General features: G+C 42.2%; 1 protein-coding gene across 3 annotated transcripts in view; it reads left to right on the top strand.

Moving 5' to 3' along the window:
- The window catches only part of LOC139367443 (carbonic anhydrase-related protein 10), a 316705-nt gene that overhangs the window by 267520 nt on the left and 31540 nt on the right, over nucleotides 1-17645 (top strand). For all 3 annotated transcript variants that reach the window (XM_071105649.1, XM_071105648.1, XM_071105650.1), the window contains one exon: nucleotides 15752-15937. In XM_071105649.1, the coding sequence (XP_070961750.1) occupies nucleotides 15752-15937 (186 nt within the window). The remainder of the gene's footprint in view (nucleotides 1-15751; nucleotides 15938-17645) is intronic.

The following is a 17645-nucleotide window of genomic DNA, read 5'->3' as shown; positions in this document are numbered from 1 at the left end:
AGAAGGTTTCTCCTTTGCTCTCCTCTCTTTATACAGTATCTCTGTTCTTTCTTGTTTTCTGCCCTGGTAAACATATTAGTGTGTTTTCACGCTTTTGGACAGTTGAGCTAAACAAAAAGGGTTTTCACTTCCTCCGGTCTGTTTACTTTTCTTTGAGTAGAAACTATTGTCTACGCGGTGTTTTTCAGTGCTGCTGTCTATTCACGTCCTAACAGTGTCCTCTTTATACAACAGAGTGAAGGAGACAAATATCTGACGTTGGAATTACAATGCCCCTGCCTATCTAGCTGGGGTTAAAGCTTTATTGCTTGTGAAATGTTAGAATGTCTCTTCTCCTCTCTCTCCTCTTCTCTATCTTGGAACAAAGTTTATTCCTCCACATTCTCTTTTTTGTTCTTGTTTTCTGACCTGGTAAATGTCTTTGATTAGTGTGTTTTCACGCTGTTGGACAGTTGAGCTGTGAAACGCCCCTGAACTTTGCCCACTGTTTTTGCTCAAAGCAAAGTTATGGTTATCCTACTTTGCTTCTCTGTTTGTCTGTTTGTTCAAATCCTAACAGTGCTCACATCTAGTGCTTCGGCTATGTCAGTATGTAGTATGAAGTGAGGCCTTGTGACCTCAGAGTAGTATACAATATTAAATAGAGTTTTTAACTTTACATTATTTTCTAGCCTAAGTTTATACTGTACAGAACCTTAATACATATAACAGCTTCCTGTGAGCTGTGTGTGTGTGAGAAAGAGAGAGAGTGAGAGAGAGAGAGAAAGAAAAAGATATATAGAGAGAGATACAGGTATATATGCTTGCCTGGCTTTCCCCTTCATGCTCTTCCCTGTGGGTCGATCCTCTCCTCACCAGACACCAGGTTAATAAACCAAGCTCCAGGAGCCTCATTTATCAATATCGCGTGGAAAACAATTTTTTACGAACGGAATATAGAATGGTTGTACGCATAGAAAACGTGTGATTTATCAAACAAACCTTCGAGCATCATCCACACGCCAAACATAAGTAAATACCAATCGTTCTCAGCCTCAGTGCTCGTGCACAACCTTGGCTATAATTAACCGCATATTGTCAAAATCATTCTTTTAAAAACCTGTGGGAAATATACAATGCCGGACCATGAAATACAATGGGCTACCCAAAAAAGCAACGGGGAGGGAAAAAAAGATTTCCGAGACTGAAATAGAAGTGCTAGTGTCAACGATTGAGTTCAACCAAAAGGTTTTATTTGGCTTGCTCAGTTGTGGCTTGACCAGTAAAAATGTGGGGACCATTAGGAAACTCAAGCTGCTTTAGCAATGGCAAATATACTTCAAATGAGTAGGCAGCACTCACCAATAAACCATCTATCCTCAACAGCTCCCTCCTGTAGACGTACAGGCCAACATTTCTGTTCTGCGGAGTGAAGGAGTCGGGCCTCCTTGCCACCACATTCAGCAGCATCTTTCGCGCATCACGTCACCTATCACCTGCACATTAAGTGTGGAAACCCTTTCTGTTCACATAGTTGAAGTTGTATTGGTGATTTGATGGTGATGTGGGTGCCGTTTGTTGCTCCATTCGTATTTGGGAACACATTGATGGCATCATGGCAAAGAAACCCCTTTTGACTTCAACCTGTTATGCGATGGTGTATGGAAATGGTATGTGATACTGTTCGTTTAGCTGAGGATTTCATCCAAAACATTGTCTCACGGAGGGCTGTGAAATGCTGATCGGCAAGCTCCCGTTGCCAAAAAGACAGAATGACTTTTTAGAGTAGGTCTTAAATCTTTGCAAAAATCCTATAACATTGGTTTTGGGAAATGATAACTGATGAGCCAATCAGTACATTCTGCAGAAAAAGTCCCACCGTCTCTAAAAAAGAAGCTCCATGGGAAATGCAGCGTGTGCCAAATCTTCCAACAGAACAAGATCAGCCATCTCTCATTGGATTTCCCATTATCTCGGTTTCACGCGGACGCCTAATTTAACAAATGACTGTACATTAAATGGAGTGTTAGCGTAACAAATGCACTGATTTGGTCATGTTATAAAGCACGTCAAGATAAGTTGCATGAATTCACAATGGAAATAGAACAAGTATTTAACTATTACTCTTACAATTTCACACCTTTTTCAACATATATTTTCCCCATTCTACGCTTGACAAGCAGTTCCCTTATCCCACCACTTGGCACTGTACGCAGGCATAGTAATGGCTGTGCCATGGTTGTAAGCACACTCCACTTGTTCATATTGATAAATATCACACTTCACGTGGAAATGTTCCCACACATGATTTACGCTCAGGTTTGTGCCAACACATTGATAATGGAGGCCCTGAACCCAGGAAGTTGACATCTCCTATCTACTACTTTAATGAAGACTTTTTCATATACTGAAGTTAGCCAGACTCGAGCTACGAGAGAAAAGACAGCGCAACGTTGTTGTTGTTGTTGTTGTTGTTGTGTACACAAGGGTTCTTTGGGAAGGGTGACGGTTCTATGTGGAACCATACTGACTCACAGAACCTTTGAGCTCTTCAATGGTTCTTTATAGTTCACAAAAGGGTTATTTGCTCTTTTAGTGATAATTAACATCTAGGGGAGGCGGCTCATCAGAACATTCGGGGGGGGGGGGGTGGGTGGTTTGCGCACAGCTCTTTTTGGGCAGCCGTGAGTTAGTGTCATCCAGTTGATCTGATACGTTATGTTATGCCCTTGTATAATGTATTATATATGACCATGGATTGTGACATTTGGCCTTATGTCAAGTGAGAAGGGTTGACTAAATCAGTCGGTGGTTCTCATTTCCCTCCTCAGGCACCCCCAGATGTTCCAGAGGTAGTTCACTAGATTCAACTTGTCAATTCATATAATAATAACACCCATGGAATTTAACAATATAAAATGACCAGAATAAAGAACCCGGTATGGTTTCTTCAAAAAGATCTATAAAAAACCTTTCAGATTGAGAATGGTTAAATAAACAATCTTTCTCCATAAAGGCTCTATAAAGAATCATAAGAAAATGCGTTCCGCTATAGTTACAAGCCAAAGAACCCCTATCTGGTGCTATTTAGAACCATTATGTTGTTGTGTAGTGAGTAGTGATTACATGTTGACTGAGCTCTCAGGATTAAGCTCTAATGAGTTTGCTGTCTTCGACAAGGTGTTGGCAGAATCATTTAGCAGTGTTTATCAGTCACACCCCTACACACACTGTGGAGGCTTGTCTTTTCATGGAGTACACAGAAGTGTTTTTTTAATTAGTTACTTTGTATTTCCACTTAGACTGTGGTTATTTTAGGATTTATTTTGTTAGCTGTTAAGATATTCTGAAGTAGACTCGCGCTCACACACACACACACACACACTCACACCTCTAAGCCAACAAGACTTGAGGAATACTAATTTGGGGGATTCTCTCTGCGGTATATTACAAAGGGTGACTTGTTTTTGCCAGACAGGTTATTGTACAATACTGTATCCCTGTGCTGGGTTGTGTCTCTCACACCGTCTCCTACACCTGCCCTGCTGCTCCCGTCTCACAATGATGAGTAGTCCCCACACCACTCCCACAGCCCCACACTCCTACTGAATCTTAATAGAATGGTGTGTGTGTGTGTGTGTGTGTGTGTGTGTGTGTGTGTGTGTGTGTGTGTGTGTGTGTGTGTGTGTGTGTGTGTGTGTGTGTGTGTGTGTGTGTGTGTGTGTGTGTGTGTGTGTGTGTCACAAAGCAGGAACAGATGGTCGTTGGGAATGGGTTCCACAGTGCCAGACTCTATGGTGCCCTGGTGGCAATGCCATCTCCATGACACACACAAACCCTGGCAACGTGGCGCTACCATCTCCCTGGCACCGCCTGATCGTAGTAAGGCAGCAGCTGGTGCGCAATCTCTAACGTTAAGGAGGTCTCGAGGTTCTGCTCGCCTGAGTTAGAATACCTCATGATAAGCTGCAGACCATACTATTTACCAGGAGAGTTTTCATCTATATTTTTCGTAGATGTTTATTTACCACAGCAAACCGATGATGGCACTAATACACACTCAACGAGCTGTATAGCTGTATAAGCAAACAAGAAAATGCTCACCCGTGTAATTGCGTTCCTATTGGCCTGTGATTTTAATGCAGGAAAACTTACCCTACCTCATGTGTACCAGCATGTCACCTGTGCAACTAGAGGTGAAAAAACTCTAGGTTACCTTTACTCCACACACAGAGACGCATAGAAGTTCTCCCTCGTCTTCCATTTGGCAAATCTGACCATAACGCTATCCTCCTGATTAATGCTTATAAGCAAAAACTCAAACAGGAAGTACCAGTGATACTGAAGTGGTCTGATGAAGCGGATGCTAAGCTACAGGACTGTTTCACCAGCACAGAATGGAATATGTTCCGGGATTCATCCGATGGCATTGAGGAGTTTACCACATCAGTCACTGTGCATCGATGACATCGTGCCCAAAGTACATACATATCCCAACCAGAAGCAATGGATTACAGGCAACATCCGCGGAACACTAATCACACTAATTTCTTATAAGAAATCCTGTTACTCCCTCCGGCTCTGACACTCGTCGAATGTGGCAAGACTTGCAAACTGTCACCCAGCCGCGAGCTGCGACGTGACACGAGCCTAAAAGATGAGCTAAATGCCTTCTATGCTTGCTTGGAGGCAAGCAACACCGAACCACGCATGGTAAGCACCAGTTGTTCTGGATGACTGTGTCACTGGCCTACACACAATACCCCATAATGTCAAAGTGATGTTGTTTTTTTATTTTTATTTTTACAAATGGAATATAAATGAAAAGCTGAAATGTCTTGAGTCAATAAGTACATTTAGCAGTAAATACATTTAGCAGTAAATATGTGCTTAATCTCTTAAATTTAAGCATTTGGCTCTATACTTACTCACACTTACTACACTGACACTTATTCGTTTATTGTGTTACTATTTCCTTTCTTTATTCTAGAAATGTTTCTTACTGTTTAAGCAAGCATTTCAAGGTAATACCTGTTGAATTCAGCGCTTGTGATAAATAACATTTGATTTGATTTCAGATTTTATTTGACAAGGCACCTACAAACTGTCACTCAGCCAACACACACACATGCACACGCACACACACACACGCACGCACGCACGCACACACACACACACACACACACACACACACACACACACACACACATACACATACACACACACTCATATGTTCTTGTTTCTGTAACACTGTTATTAGTGTCATAAATGCAGTGTCCTGTCTAGTCTAGCTGATGGCCATCTCTCTGTCATATCTCACTGATTACAGGTGACAGTATTGTAAATGACTCCTAAATTACATATAATTAGATTAATCAGGAAAGGTTAGACAAGTCACAAGTTTAGTCAGAGTCCACACCATACTAATTCGAATGCATACCCAGCTTCATAGTTTCAGAATAATGTTGAAAGAAAACCAAAATGCAAAAAAATTCTGAAACATATCAGTCTATTCTACGCATTGGCTTTAGCTCATTGTATTGTATATGACCACCTTAATCATAGACTCAGGTTAATATTCTCTTTAAGTGACCATGCCCGAGAAGCCGGTGTTTGGAGGATATATTGGCATGGGTGTTATTGCTCTTATCACTTTTATACAACGGGTTACCAACATATTCAAATAATGATTGCATATTTTCATTAAAAACTTTATTTTGATGAATTTATTCATACTATTTCATCCTTACACACAATACAGTCCCGAGACAAATCTAGGGATGCTACCCAAGCCGGCTGGTCATTCGTTCTATTGGTTCGGTTGCCAGTCATTCAGTCTTTTTCTTCTGTATCTATGGATGACCCAGTCGTTCGTTCTAAATATGATGTTGTCATATTGGCTGGTAACGTTCTTATCCCTTGCTTGCTAGCTAGCCAACTATGGCTAACTCACGGTCACGTCAAAAAGACAGAATAACAGCAAAGTAGCTGCATTTGCATTTGTTGAAGCTGTTTTCTAGTGGCGTTTGTTTGGATACATCCATAACAATGAGCTAATGAGGCATGATTTCGCCTGGCATAGATAATGTGTTCTCTCGTCAGGACACTGTTGTTCAGAGGAGCTAGCCAGCAACACCGCTAATCACTTCAAACTACAGTGGTCAAGACTGCATACTAGCTGCACTTCCTTTCGTTTTCTGATTCACATCTCATGTGTTGGTTGATGTTAGTCCAACATTCAAAGACCCAGCTATAGCGCTGTGGCTTTGTGCTTGAAGCCATTGCATTGTGACTGGCTTTATCCACTACTCTCATTCTGAACACACAAGCCCATCTCCATCAATAGCATCAAATATTTATCCAGCATGGTACCTGCCATATTCATCAAAGCTACTTGCTTCCTTTGTCTTTTCATGCCCCTGGGGTACTGTAAGCAAGATGTAGGAAGAACATCTCAGCACTTATTTTAGAGTGCATCATTCTAGAAACGTCTTTATTTGTTTCACTTTATAACCTTCCTCTATAACCTTCCTCATTGACTCAGAAGAACTGAGTCTGACTGTCTGTAGTTCGGAATAATGCACAAGCTCCCTGTCTTGTTCTTATGTCCCCGGCTTCCATATTTTATTTCAAACAGCGGTACAGACAGCATATCAACCATGCTGGTCGTCTGAGTGCTGTGTGCCATCTCTTAGCAGGCTGACAAAGACAGTGATGACAAAAGTCAGGAGGAGGGTCTGAATCATGACCTGGAGCCTCAAGAGGCTGAGGTGAGATGATGATGCCGCCATTAGGTAGGGAAGAGGTGTGAAGGAAGGTGGGAGGACAGGGAGCACTGAGTCAGATACTGATCTTGAGTCAACCACTTTGAGATGTCAGAGAGAGAGAGAGAGAAGATGAGGAGAGAGAGAATGGGAGTGGCGGAGACAGAGAAAGAGAGAGAGCAGGAAGAATGAGAGAGAGAGAGAGAGAGAGAGAGAGCGAGAGTAGATGAGACAATGGCAGACAGAGAGGTGCTACCATCTTCCCTGTCCCTCATTACAATTATTGTATCATCTCTCTCCTCATCATCATAAGCTTGTTATCCACAAGTGTTAGAAAAAATATAGAAGTTTTAGCATGAAGATGAAATGTAATCCTAAACATTGGCAGGGGAGCCTGTTCCCAAAACTGCTCCACATAAAAACCACTGTTGGATAAAGACAATCCCAAACACTAGGACAGGGAGCGCTACCGGAAAATATTCTGAACACTATTATGGTGTTTCCAGTTGTGTTTAGGTCAGAATTAGGTCCCTTCTCTTTAGGTGTAATATCCTCTCTCTAATGCTTTTAAACACCTTTATTATGTTTTGAATCCTGTCTAGTTCAGAATTAGGTCCCTTCTCTTTAGGTGTCGTTTCCTCTCTCTAATGCTTCTAAACACTATTATGATGTTTTGAATCCTGTCTAGTTCAGAATTAGGTCCCTTCTCTTTAGGTGTAATATCCTCTCTCTAATGCTTCTAAACACTATTATGAGGTTTTGAATCCTGTCTAGTTCAGAATTAGGTCCCTTCTTCTGGAGTATTTTTATTGACTTATGTGTCTGTTCATTTGCCAGTTTAACCTGTTGCGACGAGCAATCCCGTAATCGGGAGCGTAATTATAGCCTCAAGCTCATTACCATAACGCAACGTTAACTATTCATGAAAATCGCAAATGAAATGAAATAAATATATTGGCTCACAAGCTTAGCCTTTTGTTAACAACACTGTCATCTCAGATTTTCTAAATATGCTTTTCAACCATAGCTACACAAGCATTTGTGTAAGAGTATTGATAGCTAGCATAGCATTAAGCCTAGCATTCAGCAGGCGACATTTTCACAAAAACAAGAAAAGCATTCAAATAAAATAATTTACCTTTGAAGAACTTTGGATGTTTTCAATGAGGAGACTCTCAGTTAGATAGCAAATGTTCAGTTTTTCCAAAAATATTATTTGTGTAGGAGAAATCGCTCCGTTTTGTTCATCACGTTTGGCTAAGAAAAAAACCAGAAAATGCAGTCATTACAAGGGCGAACTTTTTTCCAAATTAACTCCATAATATCGACAGAAACATGAAACAAACGTTGTTTAGAATCAATCCTCAAGGTGTTTTTCACATATCTATTCGATGATAAGTCATTCCTGGCAGTTTGGTTTCTCCTCTGAACCAAATTGAAAAATGCACGCACCTGGAGATTACGCAATAGTTTCGACGGAGGTCACCGAGCGGACATCTGGTAAATGTAGTCTCTTATGGTCAATTTTCCAATGATATGCCTACAAATACGTCACAATGCTGCAAACACCTTGAGGAAACGACAGAAAGTGTAGGCTCATTCCTTGCGCATTCACAGCCAAATAAGGAGACATTGGAAAACAGCACCTTCAAAATCTGGGGCATTTCCGGTTTGAAATGTCATCTTGGTTTCGCCTGTAGCATCAGTTCTGTGGTACTCACAGATAATATCTTTGCAGATTTAGAAACGTCAGAGTGTTTTCTTTCCAAAGCTGTCAATTATATGCATAGTCGAGCATCTTTTCGTAACAAAATATCACGCTTAAAACGGGAACGTTTTTTTATCCAAAAATTAAAAGACCGCCCCCTATATCAAAGAAGTTAACCCATTTTGTGGTGCAATGTGGAGAGGTTTTACAACAAGCATGACACTCTATTGCCTCTGTCTAAATAAAACATTGAAAAATATGAATGTGGATTTCCTCCAAACATATTATAGACACGCCCTTACCATCAATCCATATTTAGGCAATAAATCATTTGCATTTCTTACCCATTTGATTGTATGACAGACAGTCTGATGCTGTGTTTTACAAAAAACAATCACTTTAAAACAACAATATTCAGATTGGAGAACCATTGCAAGATTCCAGGCTGCATCACCTCTGGCCGTGATCGGGAGTCCCATAAGGCGGCACACACTTGGCCCAGCGTCGTCCGGGTTTCGCCGGGCTAGGCCGCCATTGTAAATAAGTATTTGTTCTTAACTGACTTGCCTCGTTAAAGCCCTTTCGGAGCTGCCTTTACAAACACTTTTTTTTCATCAGCCAACAGTTTTCAGAATGGCTCTACGAAGAGTATACTACTCTCTGGGTTTTGGGAAGTGTTCAGGCCCTGTATCAGTGAGTAAAAGTGGTACACAGATTAGTCATGCCACTGAGCATTAGCCACTGCATTGTGTTGTGGTTAAACCTTATTGAAATCCTAATTCTAAACGGAAGCTGTATCTAAGTATTGCTGTTCAGTTCTCTCATTGGGCTTAACGGTCGTTTTAATGGTTAAGAAAAGCGATAGCATTTATTATTGGAGGGATCTCTATGTCCACTATGGTTTATGTACTCACACATATCGTAAAATGGCTTGGAAAATTAGCTCAATCATAGCATGGTTCTTTAAAGACGTGCTTAAAAAAACTTCCTAATGCTTTTCTCCTCTCATAACGTATTCTCACTGGTTCTATTCTTTTTCATTCAGACACATTTCATTTGGACATGTTGTAACAGGGCTTTAAAGGGATCAGAGGCCTTTGTCACCAGTCTGTGTCGTTCCCAGCCACCACTTTGTTGCTCTGAGGGACGTTTTTTTTTGGTGGGTGTTGGAAACTCATTTGAGAAATCTGAGGATTCATCCCTGTCTCTTCTCTGCTATCCACGACGCTGCATGGTATTTAATTAATCACTAACCACGTTTCCATCCAGACATGTCATGTGGATGAATTACCTGATGCATGAAAAAAGGCACGACCGCGCTGATGGAAACATGAAATGCTGTTACAATTTTATAAATGCGAACAGACAATTTGTTCGTTCAACATGGTGGGATCTTTTTGTGTCGGTAAAATGAACTATGCGAGACATGGCGGTGGAAACGCCTTTATGCGCAAATATTGATATAATAACCATCATATCGAAGTAGACTTGGAGTCGCGCGATGATATGTTGTGTGGTCCTCCCACTACTTGGGAAAGCATGCATTTTATTAGGCTACAGATGAAATAAATTGCGTTGAACGTCACAAGGCGGTAAAAGTGAGCTTGATGCTCCTTTCAATAAATATTGAGGGTTTTATTCTGGTGACATGATGATCAAAGCTTTGCTACCATTTGACAAATATAAATAATATCGCTCTTATCCATAATAGTTATAATAATTATAATGAACTGCATGCTTTCCCGACGGGTCACATTGGTAGGACTACACAACACTCTCCATTAAACACCAATATATAGATTGAAGAACCACTTTGGGGGTTTCAGAGTACTTTTTATTCTGTTTAAAAAACACTTTCTGTGTATCATAAAACGTACATTAGGTTTACATTCAAACACCCTCCAAACTTTGTAATATACATTTGGAAAAACAAAAACAAATTTATGAGTGAATAAGAATTAATAATTATTTACATATACATATTTATTAATAATAATAACAGTCAGGATGTTGTGTCAAATGGGGTAAATGCAGATGGACAAACCCTCTGGGCCCATTTCTGGAAGTGAAAATTCTATTTTAGATGGTGTCGGCATCATTTTATTTTCATATATTTTGGAGTAGAATGTCCTTTTAAAAAGTCACCAGAACTGAGCTTCTCAGTCCTTCTACATAACAATTATCCCAGGGAGGACCCCAGACCCACTAAGCAAGAGGACTGGATTTGGTCAAACTTGTAGTTTAACACAATTATACTCTTTCCCTAAAAGCACAATGGTCCTGATTTTCTTGCATGACAGGGGAAGTTAACTTGGCCCCAGACAATCTGAGATCCACTTAAGTTTCAGTCATGTTTTTGTTGTTTTAACCCTTGAGCTTTTCTCACTCTCCATAAATACATCTCAAATCTTGTCATTTAATCCGACATGTGATGGTTTTACCTTGATGCAGCTCTCACCACGGGAAGCTAAAGCTTTTCCAGTCCCCAGCTGAAACCTCTCAACCCACTGGTCACACACTGGTTGAATGAACATTGTTCCCATGTCAGTCCAATGCAATTACTTTGAACCAACGTGGAATAAACGTTGAATTGATGATGTTTCTGCCCAGTGGGAACGTTCATTTTTTTTCTACCTGCATTTTTCCTAATGATGCACTTGACATGTGTTTTACATGAAAAACTATATGAATCCTAATACCATCATGCAATTATTGTAAGTCACTTTGGATAAGAGCGTCTGATAAACGACGATTATGTAAATGTGGCGTTAATGTAGGATTTGATATTCGAAACATCCCAGTCACCTTCATACATGCACCAGCAACATTAGTGTACTGTTATGTTCATAATGATACAACATATGGAATTGTCTGGTAGTCATAATGTCAGACATATAGGATCATCTGTTTTCTAAACCCTAACCCTAACCCTTTCTCAAAAGCAAGGCTATGCTCATTCTGTACATAGTCAAAGCTTTTGTTAAGTTTGTGTCAGTCACGGTGGTCAGGTATTCTGCCACTGTGTACTCTCTGTTTAGGGCATTCTAGTTTGCTCAGTTTTTTGTTAATTCTTTATAATGTGTCCAGTAATTTGTATTATTTTTTCTCAAGATTTGTTTGGGTCTAATTGTGTTGCTGTCTTGAGGGTCTGTGGGTTGTGTTTGGGTTTGGGTTTGTGAACAGAGCCCCAGGACCAGCTTGCTTAGGAGACTTCTTCTCTCTGTAGGTGATGGCTTCGTTATGGAAGGTTGGATTTTAATAATTAGTGGGTATCGGCCTAATTCTGCTCTGCATGCATTATTTGGTGTTTTACGTTGTACACAGAGGATATTTTTGCCGAATTCTGCATGCAGAGTCTCAATTTGGTATTTGTCCCATTTTGTGAATCCTTGGTTGCTAAGCGGACCCCAGACCTCACAACCATAAAGGGAAATGGGTTATATAACTGATTCAATATTTTTATCCAGATCTTAATTGGTTGTCGAATTTTATGTTCCTTTTGATGGTGTATAAGGCCCTTCTTGCCTTGTCTCTCAGCTCATTCACAGCTTTGTGGAAGTTACCTGTGGCGCTGATGTTTAGGCTGAGGTATGTATAGTTTTTTGTGTGCTCTAGGGCAACGGTGTCTAGATGGAATTTGTATTTGTGGTCCTGGCAACTGGAAAAACATTTTTTTGTCTTACTGAGATTTACTGTCAGGGCCCAGGTCTGACAGAATCTGTGCAGAATATCTAGGTGCTGCTGTAGGCCCTCCTTGGTTGGGGATAGAAGCACCAGATCATCAGCAAACAGTAGACATTTTACTTCTATCTATCGCCCTCCCTCTCACTGTGTGTGTGTGTCTCTCTCTCCGTATCTCTCTCTGTATCTCTCTCTCTCCATCCCTGCTAGAGTGATCTTCCTCCTCTCTACCCCAGTAGACAGTCCCCCCCTCCTCCCAGACAGTCCCCCCCCCCCCCCCTCCCAGACAGTCCCCCCCCGCCCAGACAGTCCTCCCCCCCGCCCAGACAGTCCCCCCCCCCTCCCAGACAGTCCCCCCCTCCCAGACAGTCCCCCCGCCCCCGCCCAAACAGTCCCCCCCCCTCCCAGACAGTCCCGTCCCCAGTGCCCCCGCCCAGACAGTCCCCCCCCCCCTCCCCCCCCCCCCCCCCCCCCTCCCAGACAGTCGTCGTCTCCTCCCCCCCCCAGCCCAGACAGTCACTCTCTTTATTGAGAAGAACTTGGCTGAAGTGTTATTATTATTATAATAAAATGAAACTCTCCTCCTTCTTCAAAGCTGAGCAGGCTGGTTCCCGTGGCGATTAGATCTGTTGTCAGAGCGATGCAGGAAGTCATACATAAAATTGTCAAGTTAAGAAATGAAAGCGCAGCAAAGCATGTACTCATGTGATTTTTAATTAATTAATTCAAATGACGCCGCGGCTGCGTGAGATGTGCAGTGGACTAGCTCAGTGGATTCTGTTGACGATGCCTGTGCTATGTTTTATCCTGGCATAATTCACAAAGCACATTGCTGTATGGGATGTTGGAAAAGCTGTAGAAGTTAGCAACGATCCACAATGTTGCTGTCATGTTCATATATTTACTTTTAATGGTAGAAGAGTTGGTTTGGCTATCTTTAGCTGGACTTCAATTCCATATCACCGTAAGTACCCATTAGACACAGATCTAGGATCAGTTTTCTCCCCAAATCATAACCATTACCATAGAGGGATAAACGCAACACTGACCTTAAATCAGTGTGTAGAGTGTTTCTCATCCTCCTCCTATCAACGCATCACTATGAGACAGATATCCATATCTGTCTCACTTCTCCCTCCTCGCCCAGCACAATACACACTACACACTACACAATACACACTACACACTACACTAGCCTCGCCTTTTTACCCTGCTGCCTTTAGCTATTTACCCTACGATGGTCACTCAACCACAGGAGCAGATATTGGATGGGAAAGAAACGTGTTATTGTGCAGTGTACTGGACCGTGTGTGAATACAGTGTACTAGATAGAAGCGTAACATTGGATGCGGTGTGAGGAGGCAAACCTGGCTATTGAGTATTCAATCCCCTCCCACCGTACAATGTCGTAAACAACATCATTATCTTCCAGGTGTTAAATCCAGGTGTGTAATCCAGGTGTGTGATCCAGGTGTGTAATCCAGGTGTGTAATCCAGGTGTGTAATCCAGGTGTTTAATCCAGGTGTGTAATCCAGGTGTGTAATCCAGGTGTGTAATCCAGGTGTGTAGTCCAGGTGTGTAGTCCAGGTGTGTAGTCCAGGTGTGTAATCCAGGTGTTTAATCCAGGTGTGTAGTCCAGGTGTGTAATCCAGGTGTGTAGTCCAGGTGTGTAATCCAGGTGTGTAATCCAGGTGTGTAATCCAGGTGTTTAATCCAGGTGTGTAGTCCAGGTGTGTAATCCAGGTGTTTAATCCAGGTGTGTAATCCAGGTGTGTAATCCAGGTGTGTAATCCAGGTGTTTAATCCAGGTGTGTAGTCTTTGCATTGCTGCATCATTCCATCCTATTTGCCCTCCACGTCGCTCATTACCACAGTGATTCTTTATGAATTGAAAAAGCCACCCAATAACACATTCACCTCAGCCTTGGCCTCGTGCATAATGGTGAGCTGAGTAGGTGAGTTGTCTCAAAGGGCTGCTGAGGTATCGCAGCCTTTTCAGGGGTACTGCCGACAGCCCTGAGGTAACCGGGCCAGATTAGCGGAACTCCAAAGTGCTGCTTCACATTCGACAGCACTACCTTGTTTTGCTGTTGGCTCTCGATCCAACGCCCCCTTCACCTTCGTTCTCTTTCTCTCTACCTCACACTCTTTCTATCCACTTTCAAATCATTGATTTTCTCTCAAATATTTATGATGTCTAGGCAGACTTCTTTCTCGTTGAATTTGGAGGGGGAACATCATTTTGAAGCCAAGTGGTAAAAGAGAAGGGATAGAGGGTGTACACACAGAGAAAAATATGTATTTGGGTCAAAGAAACCTTTGAGCCCTTCAATGGCTCTTTAGAGTTCAGTAAATGGTTCTTTCCTCTTTTAGTGTTCATAAAAATCTAGGGGCGGAGGCTCATTAGAATATAGTGGGGCGTGGTTTGTTCACAGCTCTTTTTGTGCACTCTCACCGAGTGAGAGTCATTCCAGTTGGTCTAATGCGTTGGGTTATTGAATGTCATATAGGGCTATATCCAGTCACAGTGTTTTGTGGAAGACTCATGTATGGCCTTGTGCCAATTGGGAACATTAAGTCTGTCAGTTGTTTTTCAGTTTTTGCTTCAGGGACTCTCAGCTGTTCTAGAGGTAGCTGACTAGATTCAACGTCAATTAACACAACCATAACACCAATGGAATTTTAACACTATAATATGGCTGACAAGAACAATTAACCCTGTATTTCAGAAGGATCTATAAAGAACCGTTCAGATTCAGCAGAACCCTTTGTGGGTGCTATATAGAACCTTTTTTTAATGGTTCTTTATATAACATTACAAAAGGGTTCTTTATAGCATGGTTCTTTATAGAACCTTCCAAAATAGGTTCTATGTAGGCCCAAAAGGGGTTCCGCTATGGTTAAAAGCCAAATAACTTTCTGGTGCTAGTTAGAACCATTGTTTTTTTAGTGTGTAGGAGAAAGCAGAGGAGAGAGAAAACAGAAGATAAGAACTGTGGAAGCTCTCGTGGAACCGTGCCTGGAATACCAACGGTTCACTTTGAAACTACTCCTGAATATAAATAACTAAACACATCCACTGATAAAGATCGGTATTCACAGCATTTCCCCTTAAAGCCTCTGATCCAATGGATTTTGAGCTGATTCCGACTGCCGCGGTCTTTGAAGGTGTACTCTTCTTGTGTTCTGTGTTGTTATCGACCTCCTCCACTCTCATTCCACATTTCTTTTGTGTTTTGAAGTGTTGCTATTGCAGATAACATTGTCTCTCATACTTAGCACTTACAGGCATTGAGATTGTTCCTCAGCGAATCACAGAAGTGCCTTGTGAATGCTGTAGATTAGATTGAGTTGTTGTGTTATGGGAACAATGAGAAGACATTGTTCCCATAACAGGCCTGTCTCTGAGACAGCAGTAAAGCACATACAGTACAAGAAATGGAACCACAAGGTTGTTGGTTCAAGTATTTAGGGGCAAACCACTGTTACCCTTCTGAACTTCTCTGTTAGCAGCTTCCCCTACAGACTTGTCATGGGGGTCCTTTACAATGTGATGTTCAAACTTAGTTTATTAATCGATTACTAAATCTGATCCTTCTTTCTTGTTTCTGTCCTCAGGTGGGCGGGACCATGTACAACACGGGTCGCCACGTCTCACTGCGAATGGACAAGGAGCACCTGGTGAACATCTCCGGCGGACCAATGACGTACAGCCACCGCCTGGAGGAGATCCGGCTGCACTTCGGGAGCGAGGATGGACAGGGCTCTGAACACCTGCTCAACGGACAAGCCTTTTCAGGAGAGGTACTAGGGCAAGAGAACTCACTATCAGAACCAGAACTAGGTGCCAGAGTCTGGTGTAATAACACTCCTGCTCCAGAATCACACATGCCCCCTTGGCGACAAGGTTTTAAGCCTTGGCTCGGCCAACTGCCTACGCACTTTCTGTCCCTCTCTATCTATCTCCTGATCTGTACCTTCATCTCCCCTATCATAAAAACAAGAAAGATACGTAAGGGGATCAGATCTCCGATCTCCCTTTTAAAAAAGTAGGATTGGAAGCAGAATCAGGAGAATTAGATAAGATTTAGATGTGATCCAGCAGACAAGATCTGAATAAGCGGTGTGTTTTCAAAAGGCTTCCAGTCCTCTGAAGCCTTGATCATTTAGCTAACGACTGAGTCACTCACCACACGCTTGGCGCGGCGCTGCCATCCATCCCAGCCATAATAACAATAACCAATTTGTGGGCTAACAGAATAATTGCGGGCATGACAGGAAAAGTCATTCTATTATTATAATTTATTCTCCCACTGAGCCTGGCGAAAATCCTAATAAAACAAGTGTTTATTGTCCACTGGGGCTCGGAGGGATGTGATCTGAGGGGGAAGTTGGCCTCTCTCTCCGCTCACTGTTTACCATGTTGTTGTTGCCTCGCTGTGGCGCCAGCGTCTCCACAGCTCCGAGGGATTTGTTTTGATTCCATGCGTTAATACGGAACAAAAGAGAACAGTAGATGCTGGCGGGACTTTGTATGGTCAGTGTTGTGTTTTAGGAGGTGTTTGGAGGAGAGAGAGAGAGAGAGGGGGCTCTGGAGAGATCTGAAAAGGAGCGTTGGATAGTTGGTCGTTGTGATCCGAAAAGGCAATGTTCTCTAACTGAAGTGTAGCAAGGGGAGGAAGAGACTGGAAGGCCTACTCAGTAGCAGTGTTGTAGAAAAATGGTAATGGTGTGTGGTTAAAATTGGCTCACTCATCCCCTCTCCTCGCCGCCGTAAGTCTTTTCCAGGTTGCTGCTGTAAACGAGAGTATGTTCTTAGTCAACGTACAGGATACATAAATGAATAAATACATTAATTTGAACAGGAGTTATTCTGACAGAAGACAGTATGCTGTACATACGTGGGTTTGAGTTAGCATGACGTGGTACCATAACACGGCAGTGGAATAAGTAAGTTCTACAAATGAAAACTCAAAGCAAGGGAGAGAGAGAGAGAGCTAGAGGGATAGAAAGAGGGAGGCGAGGGGAGGAAGGTTGCACAGATTCCCACATCTTATTCCTTCTGATGAGTTGCTCGCTTGCCATCCACAAAGACACCAATTACATATACCCCCACCCACAAGCTACCCCTAACCCCCCCCCCCCCCCCACCCATCCCTCCTGAAACCAAAAGCTATGACTTCAAGCTCCAACAGCAAGCTTCAAAGTGGAAATGGAAAGAATGTTGTGCGTGCGTCCTTGAAATGAGAACAAAGTGAGAAAATAATCTAACTTAAAAAGCAAAACCTTCCGTGGGAGAGAGGAGGGGTCGAGCTGGATAGAGGGATGAGAGATTTATTGCATTTACAGGCATTAACTCTCCAAATGTATGCATTTGTTCCGGGAACATAGCGTACGTTTGACTGGTGTTGGTTTTTCTGGGGGGGGTCTACCGTTCTCAGATCCTATCTGTAAAAAGCCCCCACACACCTCTGGGCTACTATTATGAATGTGCTGTTCTACTCTGTTTCCG

The sequence above is a fragment of the Oncorhynchus clarkii genome, chromosome 16, assembly GCF_045791955.1.
Source record: "Oncorhynchus clarkii lewisi isolate Uvic-CL-2024 chromosome 16, UVic_Ocla_1.0, whole genome shotgun sequence".
NCBI classification, from domain to species: Eukaryota; Metazoa; Chordata; class Actinopteri; order Salmoniformes; family Salmonidae; genus Oncorhynchus; species Oncorhynchus clarkii.
The sequence above is the reverse complement of the archived record's forward strand: the minus strand, read 5'-3'. Positions and strand labels throughout refer to the sequence as shown.